The following is a 23,991-nucleotide window of genomic DNA, read 5'->3' as shown; positions in this document are numbered from 1 at the left end:
ACCCCCAAGCAGTCACGGCAGACGGCTGCCCCTCCAGTGCCTGGTCCTGGCAGTAGGTTCTTCCTGTTAAAACAGAGTTTTTCCTTCCCGCTGTCACCAAGTGCTTGCTCACAGGGGGTCTTCTGATTATTACAATGATTATAGCAATCATGATTATCACAACAAGCTTTAATACCATTTACACATGTGTCTTGTATGAAAAATTTACCATTCATACAATGTCACATGAATGTGGATATTACCCATATGACCAAAATTGGTTTTAGATGTTGACTTTGTTTTTGTTTTCCACCTTTGGAGGTTGTTGCATTCAGCTGTCGCTTTTTATTATGGGCATTCCAAGAAACTATTCCTAAAGAAAATCTAACAAAATAGGGTTACTTTATTAACTTGGAACACCTGCATCCAGAAACAGCAACTCTGGTAATGCTTTTACTGCTAAAACTGGGAATGTCACTCATTAATGGTTGTTACCTTTTGTTTTTCAAATCCAACAAAGTGTGACTGAAAGAAATGTTCCCTGCTGTGTAGAGTCATGCACAAGATCCAAATGTATGGAAAACGTATGTGGAGGATTTTTTTATTATTAGTACACCACAACACAAGGGTTAGAAAACATCTGAAAGGCCGCACAAATCCTTCTCCAGCCCGTCTTTCACTGATCCATCATCACCACGAGCAGTGACCTTAGCAGAGGCTGCAGAGGTCAACACCACGCTGTCCATCTCCGTTACTCAGTTCATGAATAAACAGAGGCCAGTGTATGGGCGTACACGTCTGCTAGGGCGATTACACGCACGCAGAAACATACGCATGCATGCTCATACATCCTCGTGCCGATTTCACTGGCATAATTAGAAACATTTGGGATCATTTGCAAAGAGAACACAAGCTCTGATGGGATCCAGATGCACTACTGGGTTTCACTGAAAATACAGGAACCCTTATTTATGAGGGGCCTTTGCTGGCTCCTCACCCAGGGAAGTGTGTGTGTTTGTGTGTGTGCTGCCCGGTTTGTTCATATACTAAATGGGTGTTTGGGAGCAGATCATCCGTATTCAGGTCATACTCAGTTTAATGGCTTTTGTTTTTGTGAGAAAATGAAGGTTTGCATTTCTCAAAATTTCACTTAAATTGCAAAAAGAAGCAGAAGTTAGTGGATCACAGAAATGCCTGACGACGGTTACGTCCCTCTGAATGAAATTATCCTGTTATTTCAAGAGGTTTGCTTCAGTCCTCTTCTTTTTTGATGTCACCAAAACGTTTGCTGTGGAGAAAAATAAAACAAACCGTTATGAACTAAATCATAACACAAGACTCAGTACTAGTGATCTCCGGTGCAAGGCACAGACAGTGTTGTTACATGTAGCACAATGCTTCCACCTTGTGGAAAAGATATGAACAAACACTTTAAGATCAGTGGGAGCTGATAGATCTCACAGTGGGGTATTGGCAGGAGAATTATGATGAAGCTTAATATTAAAATGTGAATAATTCTTGAAAGTGTTTAATGTGATTAGGGTCAGATGAGAGATGGACAGTGTAAGGTATACATCTTTACAAAAAAAATAATTGTGTGCACAACTTTGAATTTTTTTGGGTGTTCTCTAATCCACATAGGCCCAAAAGGACACACACACTCTCACTAATATTTGGGTAAATGTTCCTTCGCAAGCTGCACCTTGACTACATGCTTTTTCTGGAGGGTTCTGGTCGCTCTTCATATTTAAATTGGTTGGTTTCCTGACACCAACCAAGCTTTTAAGCATAGTCGAAAATTTTTAATAGGGTTGAGTGTGGGGCTTTTAAAAAGGCCATTCCAGAAGGTCAATGTTAGTCTGCCTTATCCATTCCAAAACTGATGTGTGTTTGGGATCATTGTCCTGGTGGAAAACCCAATTGTGTGCAATTCTCAACCGTCCAGCTGTTGATTTGAGGAGGGAGAGATTGAAGAATATGGAAGTAGTCCCCCACCTTCGTTATTCCATCCACTTTTTTATGTGCCAGTACCATTGCACCAAAACAGCTGATGATCGACAGCTGGTACACTGTTCGTATGTTTGAAGAACTCATTCTTTATTCCTTAAACATACCTTTCGTCATTTTGACTGAATAACTCAATCTTTGTCTCATCTGACGATAAAACTTTTCCCCAGAAGGTGTTTGACTTTTTATCTGGGTAGCTGCAAATTTCAGTTAAGCTTGAAGGTGCTGGGGTTTCTTTCTTGCTCAGCAAGAAATGTAAAACTTGCTTCACTGTGAACACTGTGTTCCAGCATTTTCCAGTTCATGGCAGATGTTGAGTTTCTCCTAATTTTCTGTCATCTAGGGATTTGGATCTTCTTCCAGACAAAGTGGAAAAAAATCCAAATAATGTGTGCTTGTGTACAGTTGTTTGAACCGATGATCTTGGAATCTGAACTTGTTTAAAAATGGCTCAGAGAGACCGATGGAACCTGTGCAAAGCTACAGTTCTCTCTTTTATTCACTGGGTTGCCTGGAGTTTCCCATTGTTCTGAGTATTGGTCCTATCATGGTCTGGAGTCTGTGTTTAAGCTTAAGTTTATTAATATTCTGTGGTTTTGTTTATTTTGGATTGTTTGTGATTATCCCTAGTGTTTTGTGTCCTCTGTGCTCTCCTGTTCCACGTTTCAAGTTCCTATGTTCTGTCTCCCCAGTCTGTGTTAAGTTTGCCTGTTTAGAGTTTTGTCAGTGTGTTTCCTGTTTTATTTTGAAGGTCCGTTTCCCTTGTCAGTGTTTCTATTTTCGCTTCCCCTTGCCTCGTTATGTCCAATTAATCCCAGCCATGTCTCCCATTCCCTGATTGCCCTGTGTGTATTTAAGCCCTGTGTTTTCTCATGTGTGTTGGTGGTTCGTCTGTGTTCCCTCCCTGCCTCATTCTGTTATCTCCCTGTGTCTCCCTGCATCCCCATTTCAGGTCGGTGTTTTGTTAGTTTCTCCCAGTATAGGTTCCTTAGCTTCTCTTTCTCGCCTGCTATGTTTTTGTTTGTTTCACTTACCGGTTTAATAAAGTTCACCTGCATCTGACGCTGCCTGCATCTTGGGTCCTACTTTCAACCTCCACTCGTCTGCCACTGCAGACGTGACAGGTTAATCCAATAAATGCTGTCAAACATATCCTTTTTATGCTGGCAAAGAGAAACTACCAGTTGTACTCAGTCATAATCAATAACAAGAAGTTAATAGACATTGCTGAGTGAAATTATATATATTAAGTGGGTGTATTTATATATTTGAGCCTCTTTGCACACTTTTAATCCTCTGAGGATTAGAAAAAATCCCAAATAAATTCAAACATGTGCTCTGATTCTTGTTTTTCTTTTTAATGACATTAAAGATGTATGCTGTTTAGTCATTCCATACTGAAAACAGAATTTAAAAAATAATTTTACAGAAATTATGTGCACAGTCTAAGTGTAACAATCGACATCAGCATAACATTATTATTTCTCATTATCCAGACACTCACCTATACATCAGATATTCTGTCCAGAAATAGCCGCACTGTCTCCAGCCTCTCTGCTCTTCTATCCCGTCTTTATTTCTTTGAAAAACAAAGATAAACTTTCATTATTAGTTAGAAGCACAGCCTCTTAATCTAATAAAAGTTACATTCATGTCATGATATGTTATGTAAGATGTTAGTGTTAGCAACATTATGCCAAATTACAATGTTTTGCGTTAGGGTTAGTTATGTAAGAGCAGTGTTTATCCCTGTGGACTATCAAACACCATTAAACAGACTTTCTAGTGTCTTTCTGACAGTGATAAAAAGTGACAGTGTAATCACATATGACAAAACTCCCACAGGCTTTTTATCACAGTGTTGCTGTCAAGTCACATCAGCTGACGCTGTGGAACATTCCTGACCTTTCTACAGTGTTGGAGTCCATTTATGAGATCAGCTTAATGTTCCTGTCAACTGATCAAAACAGCTTTATCGGCCGTTCTCCCTTCAGTCTCCGTCGCCACTTCCTGCTTTGTTCTAAAGCACACAGTTGCTTCAGACGATGCCGGGGCTGTGTAACAATGAGGTCACTCATGAGCCAGTGAACTGATCAATTGTAGGAAGAATCCCTGGTAAAAAGGCAAATAAGTGGGTGAAGTCGGTGCACGTAGTAAGGTGTACGTGCATGTGTGTCAGAGTGTATATTTACCTGGTGGAGGACGACAGAGGGTCAGCTGGACTTCAGGTGGGGAAGTTTTGAAAAGCTTTAGCACCTTCTGCAGGATGAAATTTGACAACAAATGAAAATGCATGCAGATATTTGTGAGACTTTAATCATCGTATATACTGCATACAAACCCAGTTCATTAGCATTTGTACAGCTATATAAAACTCATCGTATCAAAAGACTATATCTGATTTGAATGGAAGAAAATCAAAGCCCACTAACAAAACTAGCAAACACAGGTGATTAAACGTAAATGGACGGTTCACACCAAATTAACAAATCTTCCCTCTCGCCTGCAGTGCTGTTTATCCTGCAGATTGTTTTGGTGTGAGCTGTCCACTTTTGTAGATATCAGCTATAAAAATGTCAGCCTCCTCTTGAATATAACAGAACTAAATTGTACTTGCCTTGTGCTGCTCAAAGCACCAAAAAAGTACATTTGAAAACCTCAGCAGTGATGTCTCTTTCCAGAAATCATGACCCAGTTACTCAAAAAGATTCGGAAGTAAATCTCAATGAAAATATACCACTACAGCCCCAAGGGTGAATTTGCATTCTGAGTTTGGGTTAAACTGCCTACTTTAATTTAGCATCTGCACATACTGGATAGGACAGATCCTTGAGCGACTGGCCGTTGATGGCCAGCAGGACATCTCCCTCCTGGATTCTGCCGCTCTGCTCAGCAGGCTGACCCGGGAAGAGCTGCTTTATCCGGACGAGGCTCCCAAAATCTCGGGTGGGTGGGTCCAGCTCGCACATTAGGAAGCTGAAGCCCAGCCCATTCTCATTCTTGATCAGAGTCACTTCCTTGGTGTTGTCTTTGAGGTCGAGCATAGGGGCGGTAATGGGATAATGATAATGTAAAGCATTGGAAGGGCAAAGGAGAAGAAGAGGGAAGATACAAGAGTGTGTAGTAAATACCTTCATTCAATAACGTCCCTGTTAATTCATGTTGCTTAAATGCTTACAACTATGTTACACCAACTCCTAAAAGTTCACTTATTCACCTATTCCTTTTTCTTTTTTTTCCTCTCAGGAAGGATTATGTGATAGGCCAGTCTGAATTGAGAAGCTGGGGTCTGAAAGTATATATAGAGGGACTGCGGGATGTTGGGGGTTGGGGATGGGTGGATGGGTCGGTTGGTTGGAATAAGTTTTGGAAGTTGCTGCTTCTGTAGTGATTAGAAGACAATAAACTGATATTGTTTGCTCTTCAGTCAAGTCAGTGATGTTCCTGTTTTCCCCACTACACCTTTCTGTGTCACAGTTTTTATAAAGATGGTGGTCCCTCCTGATTTACTACATGAAACGTCTCATTGATGTGCTTGCCATTAAGCGTTTCTCATCAAGAACTAAGTCATGTTGTGCTTGGGGATTAAATACTGATTTCAACTGATACAAATTGAATTTATACTATATGATGTGTCTTTTCTGGATTTTGGGTTAACATTCTCAATTTCTTAATTAAAATTAAAACACCATAAGAATTAGAGACTGTTTATTTCTTTGCAAATGAGCAATGTAAGTGAAACTTGCAGATTCAGCGGGGGATGAAATTATTATTTCCCCCGCTGCACATATACGTGTGTATATAAATGTTAATTTCTAAACCTGAGCTGAGGTGTCGTACCATCAGTAACAAAGCTGTACTCGTTGGGCCGATCAGATATCGTGTTTAAAGTAGTGCTCACAGATGAGGAGTTGTTGAGTCTTAGCTGGCTGGTAGATGAACTCAGGCTCGGATTGGATACAGTGCTGCTGGTGTCAGCAATAAGAGAGACCCTGGGTAGGTTGACCAACTCCCTCTCCACAACCAAGGACACTACCTATGATAGAAGAAGAGAGGACAAGATTGGGATTTAGTAGTTGTTTCTCACATTGACATCCACAAATCCACATCATTAGTATGGCTAAATCATAAGTCACCATTAAATGCAGACACTGGTAATCTTTGGTCCCTTGTTGTCACGTTTCATTAATTTACCTCCCCAGTTTTACTTAAGCACTCCACAGCCTGCTGGTAGGTGAAGCCCTGGAAGTTAGTGCCGTCGATCTCCAACAGTCTGTCACCTGAAAATGAAAGAGTTAAGAAACACTTAACTCTTACTATAACACTTCTTCTTTTTACAATTACAAATGTGTGATATTGTAGTTTTGACTCCTTTGTGCCTCTGTGTTATGTGCTTTTGTAATTTATTTGATTAAATCATTAGGTTTTAGCATTACTTGATTTAACACAGAGTGTAATACCTATATGCAAACGTCCGTCTCTCTCAGCAGCCCCTCCTGGAACAAGGCTCTTGATGTAGATTCCTCCATTAGGAAGGTTAGTGTTGATGCCACCCTAAACCATCATTAACAGAAGACCTTAGTTTAACTTGATGACAACATAGATATGCTGATAATTATACCGTGATATACTGATAATAAAGTTGCTTAATAAGGTTAAATTTGAATAAAGTAGGAGAGCAACCTCTGTGACAGATTCTCAGCATACTCCAGTCAATCTGGGTCAGTCTCTTTGCAATGGGGAACTCAACTCAGCTGACTGTCAGCTGGTTGTATCCTGGTTATTTTCCTAAATATTCCATTCTGCGTGCTTTTATTGAAGAACATTTATTAAAGGAGCTTTCACTACTGAAGTACTTTACAGTGTGGTATTGCTCACTTTTCCAGTTCAGATCAGGTCAAGAAAGGTAACTCTCTCTAATCCTGTCAGAGCATAGATGTTAATCAGATTGGGTGCAGTCTACTGCTGGAGATGAGCTGCTGTGCTAATTGTCCTCCATGACTGTTAAGCCTAATGTTTTTAATCGAATTATTGCCTTCTTAACACATTAGTTAGATGCATACAGGCTGTTGGACGCTAATACCAAAAAAGCTATTTCCAAAATCTCATTTTGTAATCGGCATCTTAAAAATGAGCAATTTCCTGCCCAACCTGTTCATTCTATATTCATTCAAGTCACAAACTTACAGATATGCTAATGCCCAGATTTCCTGATATCTTCCTGAGCTCCATGCTGATCTCTTCCGGCTTCACGCAGTTCATAGATGATGACAGAGAACAGCTATCCTGAACATAACACAGACAATAACAACACAAAGTCTGTCTTATCACCTGAAGTATGCTTAAAGAGGTTGTTAAACAGATATTTAGCAATTAACTTTGCAGAATTATCACAGTTTAAATCCCTAAACTGCTTGGATGTTACCTGTGTACTGAGAATTCGAACTTCAGGGGGGAAGTGTAGTTTCTTGCTGGTCTTTGGCGTCATCATTACTGACACAATCTCATCGAGGCTATCATCTCTGGATCGTCCATCTGTCATTAGTGTTGTCTGAGATATATATTTTTTCAACCCAGGAGAACGAAAATTATTACTGCTGGGACTGATGGGAACTGTGGATAATGGCAGAGACACTGTAAGAAAGAGAAGAGGTATTCAAAGAATCGTAAATGAAAACGTACAGGATAATTTTGCAACAGCAAAGATGGTGGTAGTGCAAAAACTTTTTAAACCCTACTTTAGGTGAAAAAGTAGGGTTTAGAAAAATATAGTGCATCAAAATAACTGCCCCAAATTGTTAACTGTGATGACTGTAAGAGGGCAGCACTTGCTTCTTAAAGTAGTTTAGCTAGGGTGACCAACCGTCCTCTTTTCCCCGGACATGTCCACTGTTCTGTCCGAGGCGTCTGGGGGGATTTTCGAGATTGATGAAAATGTCCGGGTTTTCCTATAGGCCTACAGAGGGCCCCATTCTTAACACATGTGTGACGTCATCCCCGAGCTGCTGCTTTGTGGGTGGTTTTTCTGCGCTCACAGACAGGACAGACAGCGCGCACCAGCGAGCCTGGTGATGTTTCAAAGATGCTGAAGTGCAAGCGCATCTTTTCAGACGAACTGCAAAAGAAATTTCCCTTGTACCGTCCCGGTCGGAATAAACGGGAGGCGGAGTGCACCGTGTGCAGAGCTGGCACATACGTTTGTGTGTCTAACAAAGATGCCGGAGATCTTGTTGCTCACATGGACACTGAAAAACATAAAAAGTCTGTGTGAGGCGAAACTTTATCTTGTAGGTTGACTGAGTTCTTTGTTACACCTGTGAAAAACCAGGATGCTGCTGTGTCTGCAGCAGAAGGTGCACTGGCATTTCATACTGTGAAGCATCACAATAGCTACAGATCCATGGATTGCACTAATGTGTTGCTAAAAAGAGCATTTCCAGACTCTAACACAGCTAAAAAGTTCAGCAGTGCCTGCACCAAGACTGAAGCTATTGTCAATGGTGTGATAGCGCCACATTCAGTGGAAGTCACCCGTGAAGCTCTTAATGAAATCCAGTAATGTGGCATTTCTACAGGCGGAAGTAACCATGGAGCAGAGAAAATATTCCCAATCATAATTCAGTACTTTGACTGGAAGCATGGTGGCGTGCAAACAAAATTAATTGAGGTTAGAAACACGCAAAATGAGACAGGAAAACCATTGCACAATACCTCACTGAAACACTGGCAAAAAACAAATTGTTCGTTGGGTTTACTGGAGACAGCCGCAACACAAATTTCGGAGGAATCTGTGATGAAGGAGGAAAGAATGTGTTTGCCAATTTAAAGAGGTTACTTCAGAACAAGAATCTGATTGGTGTGGCATGCCCAGCACACCTTTTGAATAACTGTGTTCATCATGGGGTAGACACAACAGACATTGAGATTGAGAACATCATGTTCAAAATCTATCAGTATTTCCACATTTACACAGTGCGCACTGAGAACCTGAAGAAGTACTGTGAATTTATTGATATTAAATACAGAGAAATACTTTCTCACAGCAAGACAAGGTGGCTGTCATTGCTCCCAGGCATTGAAAGGATGATACAGATGATTCCAGTTTTAAAGGCATTCTTTCTCTCTCAGCAAAAGCCACCCATTGTGATCAAGAAGTTTTTTGAAAATGACTTCAGTGAGATCTACCTCCGGCACATGCACTCACTCATGTCTGTGTTCCACACAAACATTCAAGAAATGGAAAAAGAAAACCTGTCCATTATGGAGGTTAAAAAAATATTGAACGGTGTCCACACCATTCTTCTTGAACGCAAGAGCAAAAATTTCATGTCGCTTAAAGTTAAGGGACTACTGGCACAAAAGTGTAAAGATGGACTTGGTAAGGAATGTGACCAGTTCTGTGCTGATGTTCAAGGCCTGTACAGTGCCTGTCTGGAGTATCTTGAGAAGTGGATGGCTCCCATGAAAGAGTTTTCAACATTTATGTGGATGGATCCGAGTGAGCCACTAGACTGGAATGATGTTGAAGTCTGCATCAAGTACCTAGGAGAGAAGGGCGTAGCAAATGATGATGTCAAATGCTTTGACCAGGTCACCAATCTGAAGAAATTCACAGAGAGGTGCAACAGTGATGAGGACTTCAGTGGACTACCAGTGAACCAGAAGTGGGCCAAATATTTTGAGAAGGCCAAAAGCATCACATGTTGCTCAGAATTACTGAAGATTGCACAGTCTTTGCACTTACCTCACAAAGTGCAAATGTTGAACGGGTTTTCTCACTAATGCAGAGCCAGTGGACTAAGGAGAGGAACCAGCTTTCTGTCGAGTCACTAAAGGGGATTCTGTTTGTGCAATATAATTTCAAAGACACTTCTTCCAAAGACTTTCATTCTTATTTGTTGAGCAACCAAAAACTGCTGAGAAAGATCTGCTCCAAAGACAAATATGGATGCCCAGAAAAGGAGGATGAAGAAAACAAATGACTTTTCTTCTTAAATAGATGTCATATGACTGCTGCTTTGTAATATTACAGTGAGAAGAAAGAATACTTGTGTTGGAAACATAGTTCAGATTTTTGTTTGTTCAGTAAAACTTCAAAGGAGGAGGAAATATTTTGTTACTGGTAATTTTTCTTATACAAATGAGGCATTATTTCTGTACCCTTATTTAATTCCAAAGGTTTTTCAGTTATTTTTTTGCAAAGAGAAGGTATCATTTAAATATGTTAAAATTTTCTTTAAGTAAACGGTATTATTAAAGTTCTTCATGACTGGGCCAAGTGTCCTCTTTTTTGGAAATCAAAATATGGTCACCCTAGATTAGCTTGAGCCTGCAGCCAGTTAGCTTAGATTAGCACAGGAACAGCAGAAAATATAGCTTTTAAGCCAAGTTTGACAAAAATACACAAAGCCAGGTTTTGCTGTTTTCTTTTGTTTTTTTATTTATCAAAGCTAGCTAGTTGCTAGTTTTTACCTTTCTAAAAAAATATATACATTGGGTACCAAGTCCCATGTACGATTGAAGTAGCATCGAGTGCGAGAGCAGCTAACCTGAAAGATAGGATCTTCCTGAAGCTGGAAACCTGGACCCGCTGTAGACAATTACCAAGATCCCTACTGTAATCATCACAGAGACTAATCTGCTGATCTACACCATGGTAGCAATGATCACAGAGATGCTTTGGTAGGATGAACAGCCACAAGGGGCAGTACCCTACAGGCCACAATCAAGGTAGCACAAAGGGAAGTTAGCCAACTCTTGGACTTGCAGAAAGGAGTCATGAAGAAAAAAGAGGTGCCTGAGAAGTACAGCAAGCTGCCTATAGCTGAGGCCTTGGAAACTACGAAGCAAAGACTCACAGCCTTGGCCAGCTGCTTGAAGAGATATACCAGGGAGATGGAGACAGGAAAATAAACCAGCTGTAATCCACTATACCATCCAAGGTATACTCTCAGTGGCAGGAGAACAATATGAAAACAGCCCCACCAAGACTGGAGATGGAGTAATACTGGAAGAGCATATGGGAGAAGAACAGTGCTCAGTAGCTAGTGGACCAAAGAGCAGACCACAGCAACCTCCCTGAACAGGATCCAGTAACCATCACAGAGGCAGATATCCAAGAAAGGGTCACAGTGTGAAGAATTACAGCAATAGGCCCTGATATAATTCACGCCTACTGCCTGAAGAAGCTGACTGCACTCCGTGAGCATCTGGCAGCACAAATGAACCAGCTGCTTGTAGATGAGAGACACCCAGAATGGCTAACTGAAGGCCGGACAGTCCTGATCCCCAAGGACCCCCAAAAGACACCGGTCCCATCCAACTACCTGCCAATAACTTGCCTCATTATCACATGGAAGCTCCTGTCAGGCATCTTAGCAAATAAGATGAACAGACACATGGTTTGATACATGAGCGGGGCACAGAAAGGAATTGGCAGGAATACCAGAGGGGCGAAACATCAGCTACTGATGTTTCGCTCAAGACTGTAAGACTAGACTGGCTGCCGCCTGGATTGACCGCCTGGATTGACTGCAAGAAGATAACTGAATAGTCATCTTCTTGTGGCTGAAGGCCAGCTTCAAGCCAATAGCACAAGTCACCATCGGGTGCAGGATGTACCGGGAATGTTCTGTTAAGTGAATGTTTAGTGAATACCACAGGCAGCAGAAACCCGAGAAAGAAGATTAGAAAGGAGAAGAACCATCACGGAAGGACAGGCCTCAGAAGATAGAGGAAGTGTACCACCAGCAGATAGAGGAAGTGGCTGAAATCCAGAAATTCTACCAGTGGCTGGACTGAGAGACAGCACAGAGGCACTAATCGTGGCAGCACAGGAAGAAGCTCACAGCACAAGATCCATAGAGCCTGTCACACCAAGCAAGACCCCCAGGTGCAGGCTGTGTAATGCCCAAGATGCCCCATAGATGATCCAGCACATAACAGCAGGGTACAAGATGCTAGCAAGCAGGACATACATGGAACGCCATAACCAAGTGGTCAGCATAGTATACGTAACATGTGTGCCGAGTATCGCCTGGAAGTCCTGAGGTCAAAATGGGTGATAGAAAATGGCAGAGCTAAGATCCTGTGGGACTTCCAGATACAGACAGAAAAACTGGTAATGGCTAACCAACCTGCCATGGTAGTGGTGGACAAGCAGAGGTAGACATAGTAGTGATAGATGTAGCTATACTAAGTGATAGGAAAATCAGGAAGAAGAAACACGAGAAGCTGGAGAAATACCAAGGGCTGAGAGAAGAAGTCGAGAGTGAAGGCAATAGTGGTCGCAGTGGTCATCGGAGCCCTCTGTGCAGTGTGCAGCTCCAGCAGATCCCAGTAACAACCTCCGAGATCTCTGTCCAGAATGGCGCAGACAGAGAACAACAAAGATACTGCGCAGGACCCTCAAGCTCTGAGACCTCTGGTGGGGCCCTCCACCAGAGGTCTCAAGATTGAAGGAAAGTATTAAGTGCTTCTGCAGTCTCTTTTTGATAGCTAGGTCTATACAAGCTAGCACATGAACTGAAACCTGACTAGTAACAAAAGAAGTCTGTTGGGTACCTGCTAGCCATACTTAACAAAGTTAAACAGAATCTGCTTGAGAAAATTATTGCTGGTTCTAAATAAGAACATGTAATAAAATTATTCATTCACATTGATCTGCATCTTAAAATCTTAAAGTATACAAGCCCTTTACGTAATCCTGGTTTATGTTTGCTTTTTTTAGGACTTTAAATGTAAGGCAAAGAGGAAAGAATGAAATGCTAACACATATTAACAATCTCAGCCTTAAGTCAAAAGGGAAACTCCAGTTTTAAGCTTTTTATCATAACAATGGAGGCTGGAAGGAGGAATCAACAAAAAACAAAAAATTTGCTAGTAGGCTAAACGGTAGAAAACATATAAAACGCAGCTGAATCCTCAATATTAAACATAAAAGAGGTCAAAGGTCACAAGTATTTGAGTATTATTACACACATACAGTAACCACACACACACATACATCCATACACACATGCACACAGAGCACCTTTCGGCTGTGAGATAATAAGCTGCACCTCCTCTGGGCTGTTTTGCATGACCTCTGCTGCCTCGCTGAAGGTAACGCCTTCCAGGCTGATGTGGTTGAGAGAGATCAGACGGCCACCTGTAGGCAAAGGTCATGGTGAAATATAAATAGTCCTAGTGTCCAGTGACAGTACATGTACAGACTACATGTGACCTCAAACGCCCCATAGACACCACGAGTGCCATCTTTGTCCTCCTTTGTTCTTACATGCTACATATTCTCTGCATCAGTTCTCTTAGAATAAAAAGAACATGCTGGATGAAACAGCCAGCATAATATATTGGAATCAGTTTTTCTAAGTGTTTTATGTTGTGTTCCTTAACATAAAGTAAAATATCTACATGAGTCCATACCAGCTCTGATCCGTCCATCTTTATCAGCAGGTCCACCAGGCACAATGGAGGCTACAAAGATGCCCAAATCATAACGCCCTACTGTGTCCTCTCCAACTATTACTATACCTTTAAAAACATAAACCAGATGAACAGAGATTTTGTTGGGTTCAACATATTCCACAGAAAACATCACACATATTTATACAGAATTGTGTTAATATGTAGCAGAATTTGCACAGTGATGTATCTAACGTGTATTTGGTATGTCCTGCTGGTTCTGAAAACAGCATTTTATATATACAAAGTGAGTTTAGCTTACCTAGGCCAAGCTTTGCGTCTTTCTTTAAGGAAACACATATAACTTCTCTCTCAGATGGTGTCCCCAGTTTAGTTGGAGTTTCTACAAGAAATGCAGTGGAACAGCAGAGTTAACTTGTGGGAAAAGCAGCTGTGTTTCAATGACTTGATGATGGAGCACTGAATCACAAGGCAACCAACCAGAATTAAACGTTTTTAAGAAGCTGCTCTATCATAAGAGTACTTGGTGTAAACCACCTGTCATGTGTTGGTTAAAGTGGCTGAAAGTGCGCTTGGTTATACACTGTACCTCGGGCTGCTGGCGAACCACAAGGGGCGTCAGATCCACTCCTCTGAGAGCACGATGGTGAGAGCATAACAGTGCTGCTGCGCTGACTGCTAGAGCAAGCATTAAATAAGAAGCAAGCATTAAATAAGAAACACAACGCACAAAAAATGACCCTTTGTAACTTCATGAAAGCTTTAATATCTTTGCTCTTCCATACACCTCTCTAGTACACTTAAATTAAAATAATAATCTAGATAAGGATTACATAGCTGCAGGGGAATCACTGACATTCTCATGAAAGTATGGGCCATAAAAGCCAAATGCTCCTCTGTCGTTGCTACAGGTATGAGATAAAAAGCTGATGACCCAAAACATTACGACCACCACTAGTTGGTATTCACGTTGCACTACCAGCACAGCTCTCACACACCAAAGCATGGATTTCTGAAGCAGTCCTGTAGCATTAGGCATCAACACGACAGCAGCAGATCCTTTAAGTCCTGTAAGGCGTGACTTGGATCGGCATTCTTCCAGCACATCCCCCAACATGCTCTCTCCAGTTGGAGGTTTGTCCCTGCCCTAGGTACCGCTGCCTGTAAGTACTCACCACAAGCCTTGTTGTTTCAGAGATGATCCAACCCAGGTGGCTGGCAGCAACCAGTTGGTTCTTGTCAAAGTTACTCAGCTCTTAACACCTGCCCATTTCTGCTGCATCCAACACATTTCCTACAAGAACCAACTGTTCACTTATCATCTAATATATATCCGTCACCTCGACATGCACAGATGCTACAACACGATCAGTGTTCCTTAAGTGGTCATAATGATTTGGTTCATCTGTAAATGTAATTTTCAGTGTCGGAACATAGCAAGTACCTTTGCTCGTTGAGGCGCTGCTGTTTTATGCGAGCCTCGATCTTGGCTGTGACATCATCATACAGCTTGGTCATGGACTCATTCTGAGGCGTGGTCAGACCGCTGTCATCCTGAGGGGTCTCAGAACTTGAGAAAGACTTGAGCTGGCTGCTCTGAGCACGGCACACTGCTGCGTACTGCACAATGTTCTCCTCTGTAGAACAAGGAGGCAGAAGTCATCTTTTAGTATTTGGACAGCAGAGTAGACTTTATGGTTGTGTTTTTGCTAGTTTCTTGTGAGATTGGTGTATTTCTTCACTGAGACAGAGTAACACTGCAATAACTAACCTGACACCAGGCTGTGGCTTAGCTGACGAGAGTTCATCTCATTGTTAAACTTGTGCTGCGCTGAACAAAGGTTACAAAGGTATTTGGCTATCTTCGACCTCTCCGTGATGAACGTGTGCTTCTTCTTGCTGCCCCGGCACTCTACTACAAATTTATGCTTCTGCGGAAAAATGAAGGAAAATTGTCTAGACCATGAAAGGAAACCATGTGTCACTCCCATAGACTGTATAAAACATGAAGGAAGCTTCCAAGTCTCATTCCTAACCAGCAGAAGGCAACTACTCTGGTTGCAAAGAGATGTCTGATTGTGTAGAAGTCTATGGGCAAATGGCCCTAAGCTCCTTTGATCCATGCTCTCAGTAAATATGTTCCCAATGTGTTTACAGTCTTAATAACTAGTTTAAAGTCTTATGAAAGTACTTTTTGGATTCCATTATTATCAGGAAGGATAATTTAACAGGGTGAGCTTAAGGCCTGGCCAACTTTGTGATGGACAAGCAGCTACCATGAAAGTGTCTAGAGTATGGTTTCAAAGACCTAACACAGTGATAGCAAGAACTTTCATTTTCACTAATCCATCTTTGACATAGAGTTTATCGTCACTACCAACCAATGGAGATACCATTACTTCACTCACAGAAGACGAGATGGTTGCTGTGTCCCTCCAGTAGAAAGTCTGAGCAGTGGATCTACTGCCATCTTTCACCTCATAGACAATGATACCTTTGGCACAAACCCCAAGAATAATCTCTCCGTCTGAAGGCTTTTTCTCCCGTGTCACACGGTGGAACAAAACGCCGTACTCAGGCAATTGTTGACACACCTAAGAAAACAAAAAGCGGTAACCACCATTTCTGTGAGACTAACAGTGGTCACAGCTATAAAGATATAGTTAAAGACACTGCATTGTTATTTAAATATAGTCCCAATAAAGACAGGTTTGCTACCTTGAGAAATTCAAGTTCTGATTCGTCGGTGAGCATTTGAGCGTTGTTGGTATGAAGTCGCAACAGCTCCCCCTGAATGTAAGGCAAGGCACATTTCTCCAACACACTCTTGGAGACATATTGATCAGGGCGGTAGTAGCCCCTACCATATACCTACAAAGAACAGCAGATAACAGGCTTATGTTAATACTATTCAAATAAATTCTGAACAGAATTAAAGGATAGTAATGACATCATCAGGATCAGAAGCTAAACAATAATAATGAAAATATTCAACCCCAAACTAAGGGTATGATGGATAAGCAGGACCTATAGAAACACTCTACCTGGATTCCAGCTTGATCCATTCTATATATGAGTCACTAACTAACTATAGTGACGGCATATAACTATATTCTAACTATAGTTTAGCTTCAGGTGCAGAACCTCAGGCATGGAGTCTCCATACTCCGTCTGCAGGGCCAGACCTCCTAGGTACAGAGCAGTCTCCTCATGACAGGACAGCCTGTCCTCCAAAAGATCTCTCCTAAGCTGGAGGTAATACTGGTGACGGGTCTGTTTGTGCCTGATGGAGAAGATCGCACACATTCAAACGTTTCTCCCTCAAATGTTATAACTAGGGCTTTTGGCAATAATCGAACAGGGAAAAAAAAACGTACAAAAGAAGAGAAATGTCATTGATGAAGAATTTGACCCTGAAGAAAAGGACAAAGGTGGCCGTAGGCACTTTTTTCCAGCTATCTGGAGCAACTTTAGAAATCTTGGTATCATTGTCCACAAAGAAAAACTCATTATCTGACCAGAGAAGAGAGAAAAGAAAAAAAATTTAGTGACTTGATAGTGTATCAGTTAGAGCATACCTATACCACACAAAAACATTTACCATCAATGTAAGCAAGGCCGAAGTAGAAATGCTCCACAAGGTTGAAGTGAGCCACAATCATGTCAAAGACGTCTCTTCCTCTGGATTTCACCTCGCACCTGACAACGATGCTCTGGCCATTCGGCATTACAACACTCAGCTCTCTTTGAGTTGTAGGAGATTTCCCTTTCTTTGACTGCAAAAGAGGAGCAATAGAACTTTGAGAACATCAGATTTTTATTCTTTGTTTGGATCTAATTAATCTAACAGGACTGATTGGTCAGTTTTGGTTGTAGATGAACAAAACACACTATGAAGGATATAAATTTTTAGATGAATGGACAAAATATTAATTCTGCAAAATATAATTACTCTGCTGAATTCCATAATGGATCATTTAATTGGTTGAAACTAAACTGATTAATATTGCATTTAACTAGACACCAATGCAACTGAGAAAAGCACATCAAAACTGTACTTGAGCAAATGCATTTAGCAGTATTCCAGTATTGTGTGTCCTTGAAAGTAAATCTCCTAAAATATCAGGACTGTACTCACCACAATGGATCCAGGAAGTTCCAAGACAACCAGTGGCTCATCCAACACTCTAATAAACTCAGGACCCATGTCCTGCAACACACAGGAAAATATAGTGTCAACCAAATTTGTCTACTAAATGCTACTAAATAAATCTGGCTACTAAATAGCCAGCTTTATTTTTTACAATTATTATAGATGTATTAAGGCTGTAAAACCCCTCACTACACACTTTATACACTTTTCTCAGACAGGCATGAACATTTTCACAGTTTTCTCTCTTGTTTAAACACTCTCAAAGTTCAAACCTTTGTAGAAAAATAAGTCCAGTATTATAGAATGAAACCAAAGATCAAACTCTGTGTTCAGGTCCAGAACATGGGAATAGAGCAGCTGCGAGTGAATTCAACACTAATGAATCAATGGTACGGAAGTAGCAAGAAGAATGAGTTGAGTAAAGTTTGACTTATCTGACTGTTTTGTTTCGCTTAATGCGCCTTATAATTTGTGCGATGGTTAGCATCTTCCTCTGCCTTTTGGGTGCTACCGCAGCTGCCTTTGAAGGTGCAAAACGTTTCGTCGACATTGTTGCATTTGTTGGGGAGAAACTTCAGAGTCACACTGCTAGCGATCGAAGATTTATGTAAATTTGACAAGCTTTCTGTATTGTACAGGAGACACGGCATGAGATTGATTGAAAATGGTCTACAGCTGATCAGGACGCGGAACACAATGCGCTGTAAAAAAAAAAAAAAAAAAAAAAAAAAAACCACCATGCAAAATTGCACCCAATAAATCTGCGAAACAGTGAGGCCACGAAAGGTGAACCACATTATAGCGAGGGACCACTGTATTCCTAATTTTTGATGTGAAAAGTGACAATTCAGAAGACTTCATATATAATTTTCTTTTGGGTTATTGGTTTGCAAAGTGTGTTTAGAAGTATTTAAACCTTTTATTTAACTAAAGGTTATAATCATCAAGTAGCGCAATAGTGTACAAGCTGCAAAATCAAGATATATTTAAAGCACCTTAAGTAAGAATACTCATTACACAGAATGGCACTTTTCAGAAACATATATAATACTATATACATATTACTGGATCATAAGTATTAATCCATTGTTGTGTGTATATCTCTTTAATATTTTAGATGTTTATCATTCTTGTTATTTGTGGTTGATCTATAATAATGTAATTCAGCTGTAAAATAACAAGTACCCTTTTAAAAAGAGGGTACAAAGCATGACATTTGTAATGAAAACATAAAAGCAGAAAGTGGCACAACAAATACAAAATACAAGTATAAATACAAATGTATTAAACTTAGACTTTATTAAAGTAGCTGGGAAGTGGAGGGACTATGCTCCCTTGTAGATACGCCACTGGAGGGTTGTGCACTGACAATTTTACTGTGTGGCTGTGGTACACACAGGAAGTGGTGTCCTACTCAATTCGTTAAGGGCAAAAAGTCTTATCTGGATGGCAGCATATGTTGCTCCAAATCCTTATCCTTATAACTCTTGTTCCTACTCTAACCTAAGCTAACTGAATATCCCATATTATTTTTTTTACTTCTGAAGACTGTTCTCTCGAGTCTTTGCAATCAGTGAACAAAAGAAACAAACATTATAACTAAAACTGAAAAATTCAAATTGTTGAAACAGACTGGTGAACTCTTCACTGTCAGCTTTGAAAAGACCTTGTTTCTTTGGGTGCTCCTTTATAGTCAGTCATGTTTCTGTTTCTGATCAACCTAACAATCAAAACCTTTTCAAGTCTGAGATGCCCCTCTAAGTTAAAATACATTTAAAAAAGACCATATTTTTCAATGTGTTGTAGTAATAACTGAATATATCATATAAATGATTCACAAAACATACATTATCACAATTATTTTGGGAAACATTATACTATATTATTATATAATGTACCCACCTTTACTTTCTTATCATTCAGACTCATTGAGGAGTCAAACTGTGTGAGGGATCTTGAGTTGGCATTTCGATTACCATCCATATAAGGACTACCGGGGCTGCGGTTCAGCTGCTGCCAGCTGCCGTACCTCTCTATTTGTCGGCCTCCCGAGGGAATCCTGGGGAAAATGAGATTTCCATTCTCAGTCTGATGGCAGGTGAGATCCGTCACTCATGAGATGATAGCTTGTGCACACAGGAGGAAAATTTTGATGGAAGTAGCTTTGTTAAACACTCCTTTGGGATTTGACTGCTCTGTTTGGTTTCTGTCTTTTTTATTTTACCAGACTTCATTTAAGCAAATACATATAACTGAACATGACCACCCGTGAAGCAAATAAAACAGGATTTAAAATGTGCCAAAAATCTGTTATAAGATGTGTAAAACACATTTCATACCCTGTGGCATTAGCTGAATAAGATACCCCCGAGAATGTTCCGGACATCTTCTTCTTCAGCGACCATGTTGAGTTACTAAATGAGCTTCCTGAAAAATAAACATGTATGTCACATAAAAGCTGAATATTATTTTTAAAATATGCTTCTTAGCTTTCTTGAAGGGTAAAGGCTGATACCACTCATGTCTAACATGTAGTTAGCTTAGCATAGCCTAGCATATTAGTTTAGCCTGGAAGCTGGGACGAGCTCTATCGAGGGTGATAAGACTACTGTGGCTCATTAATAAATACATTTTATATCAAAATCTATCCTTAAAAAATCTGTCTTACTTTTGTTGGTTTTAAAGAATAATTTAGGTAGATTTACTGAACAAATGAGCTTTTCTTCAGTTGAGTCATTTGTGTTATTTCAGTGAAACACTGCACCCGCGATCCTCACAAGGATCAGCAGAAGAGAATGGATAGGTGGATAGAGGTTATGTAAAGGTGTGACTGTGTTTTACTCAAGAAACTTATGACCCACCAGTGTAGGCTTGCTCTTATTTATTTTTATCTCTTTATGCTATTTTAATTTGGTGTATACCTACTTCTGTACTGTAAAGCACTGTGAATTCTGCTCTTAAAAAGCACTATATAAATAAAACTTACTTACTCTAAAATGTTAAACTGATTTACTGAAAAGCCATTGAGTTAACCAGCCACAGGATTCTGCTGAAATAAGACAAATGACTCAAGTAAATTTATACTGTTGCTTGGGAGTTACTTAACACAGTTATGTGTCTCTAGGAAAAGCCAACTGACTGCAATCAAAAACAGTAGGAAAGGGGATTTCCTTCAGGGGGCCCTGAAGGACCAACATAACTTCTACTAGTATAACATTCTTTCTTTTGTTTACTTTAATATTTAGCATAAGTTAACTCGGCAAGCAGAGCAGTGCTCACGGTCAGGAGTCAAAATTGGGACACTGGCACTTTTCAGCTAGCAAGCTGAAAGAATGTAGAATGACACAAATCAGTGAGAAATGACAAAACTCTTAGTGTACCATGGAAAATGTTAGAGTAAAGTGGGACAGACCTTAAAACATGACTCATCTGAAGAGCAGCTGTCCTATCAGTGCCACTAGAGGAGTAGTGATTCAGCACCAATCAGCACTATAGTTTGGACTGACATCATTCTCATGCTATTGTAAAGCATTGTTAGTTAGTGTACTTTGACCAGACCTTGGACAATCAACATTAAACTCTTTTTTCCCCTTCAGACAAAGTGCTAACTGATGAAAGACCTGCATTTCTCCTATTAGGTGGATCTCAACTAGATCTACACTTGCACTAATGAGCACTAATGAACTATATCTGCTCGTTGCAGCAGCTTTACATTTAATATACAGACATGAAAGTGCTATTGTTTTTGTAATGCTTTAAGCAAATAAGACTTTTCAGAAACATTAAATTTGACAATTAGAAGCACTTTCTTACTGTGTAATCTGTCCCGGACCACTTGACTGCGGTCTGTTAGCTGAGACCCATTATCAGCCATAGAGACGTGATCAGCCTGCAAAGAAATCATTGTCAAACTCAAGGAAACAGAGTTATCAGAAAAATCAAAACCAGACATGATCTTAGCTAACTAGCTGAGCTTCAACCTAACCACTTAACCACTACTCACCGAGATTTTGTAAACATCCTCCACGAGCTGCCTAATGAGGCGCTCTGCAGGAGGAAGCATTGAAGCCTTGTGGTGTAGCTCACAGGTTTCCAGCACCGTTAGCAGGTCTGTCCTTCTCAACATCATGTCCTCGCACATGCTCAGTAGCAAACCTTCCAGCTCAGCACTTATTTGGACTGGCTGGGGAGAAAAATACAGAAGAAAAGCAAAATGAATGGCATGCAAGTGCTAAGAATAAAGAAGAGTGAGATTAAGGAAAGGTATAAGAGGAGGAGTACCTGGTTGTGAGGTAGGTGATAGTCAACACACCAATAAAGAGTCATCCCCAGTGAGTATACAACCATCTGAGGAGTAGATACACACCAAATATGTGACTACTAAATAGGTTAACCTGAGATTTCATTGTTATCTACAATTTAGAGATACAATTTTTTAATCCTACGAGGTATCATGCATGATTTCCAATTATGGTTTTTCTTTTGGTCAGTGCAAGATTTTCCAAATTTAGTCAGCTGCATATTTAGCAAATTGGCCACAGCTGTGCTTGTGAAACATCTGTTTTTCAGAACAAGCACGCACTGCAAATATTAAAGGCCTCAAAGCAACAACAACACACCTTTTCGACTGCAGTCCTCGAGGAGGCGGTGTGACCCTGCTGGACTTCAGGGGCTGTGAAGGAGGCCACGTCTTCATTTCGAGCACAGCTTTTGAAGGCCAGACTCCCGCTGGCTGAGAGCAGCACTGAGCCTGGGCTCAGCACACTGCACATGTTGCCTGAACCTAAACGGAGAGCACACCACAAGCTTGTCACCAGCTCGAGAGATTTGATAAAAAGAGATTTCTTTGAATAAGAGCATGCTTTCAAGTGTGTTTGTTATTGAACATTACTTTTGGACTAGAGAAAGAATATCAGAGATACTAAATGTAACCTTCAGATCTGAAAAGGGGGTCAACGAGAAGGTGACTTCTTTGGGTTCATGGGGAAAGGCCCCTCAATTTAAAACAAAATTTTCATTTTGTACATTACGAGCTCCCTTAGCATCAAGAGAAAGAAAAAATAGGATGCACTGTACAGCTGCCTTACCTCCTAACTGACAAATAGTTAGTCTATGACTATGAGTTGTCCCCCAGTTTCTTTGTAATCATCTACATCGCCCTTTTCACATCGAAAACACCATGGCAAAGGTGAAAGGCTTCAAAATGGGACCTCATACACTAATGAGTACAGTGGCTATATCCATCTTTATTGTACAGTCTATGTTTTAAATCAAGCCCTGTCCTTAAACAATTGTGAAACTGGGAAGGTGATGAAGGAAAATTACCTTTTTTGGAGATTTCGAGTAAGGCATCAGTGGTGGCAAGAAGCAGACACCAGAGCTCATCCTCATCCAGCGGTGAGCCCCGGGCCTCCAAAACCTCTGCCAGGGTCACAAATGTACCCATACTTCTGGGATACACAAGCAAAAGAGACAAAGCCAAAGCACCCCATTACCAGATTTGTATTTTATTGAGAGAGAATAAGGCTCTTTGTTTCCTTATGTTACAAAGTAAAAGCTCAGATGTTCATCTACACTACATTTCTGAAATAGACTCATTTTAGAAGAAATACTCGATCAAATGCCATAGAAGCTTTCTGAAAGTTGATTTTTGCTTGTTTGTGTCAATAGAATTAAATTTAAAAGAAGGCTCTTGTGACAAGCTCTTAGCGTATTTTCTTAACAAATCATACTGATATGTACGTCTGAAGATTAAATGAAAGATAGGGAAACAGAAAACGTTAGATGTTGTATTTTTGAATCAGTTTCTTTATCAGCGCCAACTAAGAGTCTGCTGAGCTAAGCGTGGTGATGAGAACATTTAAAGCACTTGTGTGCTTAGGTTAAAGGATTTCTGAAGCGCTAAACTGCCTTGAGAAGCTTCCAGTAAGTGAAAATATCCGGTGTACTGAGCAGCAACATGAAACATGGCTTATTGCTCATCACTATTATCATTTTCCAATCCTATAAATTTAATATATGCATTTTAAACAATACATACTTCATACAGTTCAGGAAAATATGCAGGATGGGTCACAACTGAACACATTAAAATGCAATAATCCTTGATTTTTGCCTGCTTATATTTACTTTAACATTGGCTTTAAAGTTCCTAAATGTTATAAAATCATATAAAATACATTTTGAGTAAGTGGGATTTCTTAAAGGAAAAAATTGGCATTACTAGAAGAAGTGTGTCCCACTCAGAGCTAGAAAGTCTTTCTTTCCGTTAACAGCCAGAAAAAGGCAAAGCTTTTGTTCTTGGACTCGATCAGAGCAGCCCTGCATGACTCACTGTTGAAAAAATGCATCTTATGCTGGGTATTACTGTAGCCCCTTAGTCTTTTTATCTCCTCTCACTTTAAGACCACCCGTCCTAAAAGACAATC

At 40.4% G+C, this 23,991-nt stretch overlaps 1 protein-coding gene across 1 annotated transcript; it reads right to left on the bottom strand.

Moving 5' to 3' along the window:
- Window positions 1-579: 579 nt before the first annotated feature.
- Window positions 580-23,009, bottom strand: frmpd2 (FERM and PDZ domain containing 2). Its single transcript, XM_039616252.1, has 28 exons — window positions 22,889-23,009; window positions 22,183-22,346; window positions 21,567-21,746; window positions 21,377-21,452; window positions 19,903-19,990; window positions 19,466-19,622; window positions 17,549-17,620; window positions 17,012-17,186; window positions 16,788-16,923; window positions 16,555-16,693; window positions 16,129-16,281; window positions 15,819-16,004; window positions 15,182-15,341; window positions 14,855-15,047; window positions 14,000-14,088; window positions 13,712-13,792; window positions 13,411-13,518; window positions 13,019-13,135; window positions 7,412-7,620; window positions 7,174-7,272; window positions 6,447-6,540; window positions 6,181-6,266; window positions 5,827-6,022; window positions 4,800-5,014; window positions 4,179-4,245; window positions 3,892-4,098; window positions 3,491-3,565; window positions 580-1,267 (listed from the first exon to the last, which is right to left on the bottom strand). The coding sequence occupies exons 1-26, from the start codon at window positions 23,007-23,009 to the stop codon at window positions 4,061-4,063; spliced, it is 3,399 nt and encodes a 1,132-aa protein (XP_039472186.1). The 3' UTR covers window positions 580-1,267; window positions 3,491-3,565; window positions 3,892-4,060.
- Window positions 23,010-23,991: the final 982 nt, after the last annotated feature.

The sequence above is a fragment of the Oreochromis aureus genome, linkage group 8 (genome assembly GCF_013358895.1).
Source record: "Oreochromis aureus strain Israel breed Guangdong linkage group 8, ZZ_aureus, whole genome shotgun sequence".
NCBI lineage: Eukaryota > Metazoa > Chordata > Actinopteri > Cichliformes > Cichlidae > Oreochromis > Oreochromis aureus.
The sequence above is the reverse complement of the archived record's forward strand: the minus strand, read 5'-3'. Positions and strand labels throughout refer to the sequence as shown.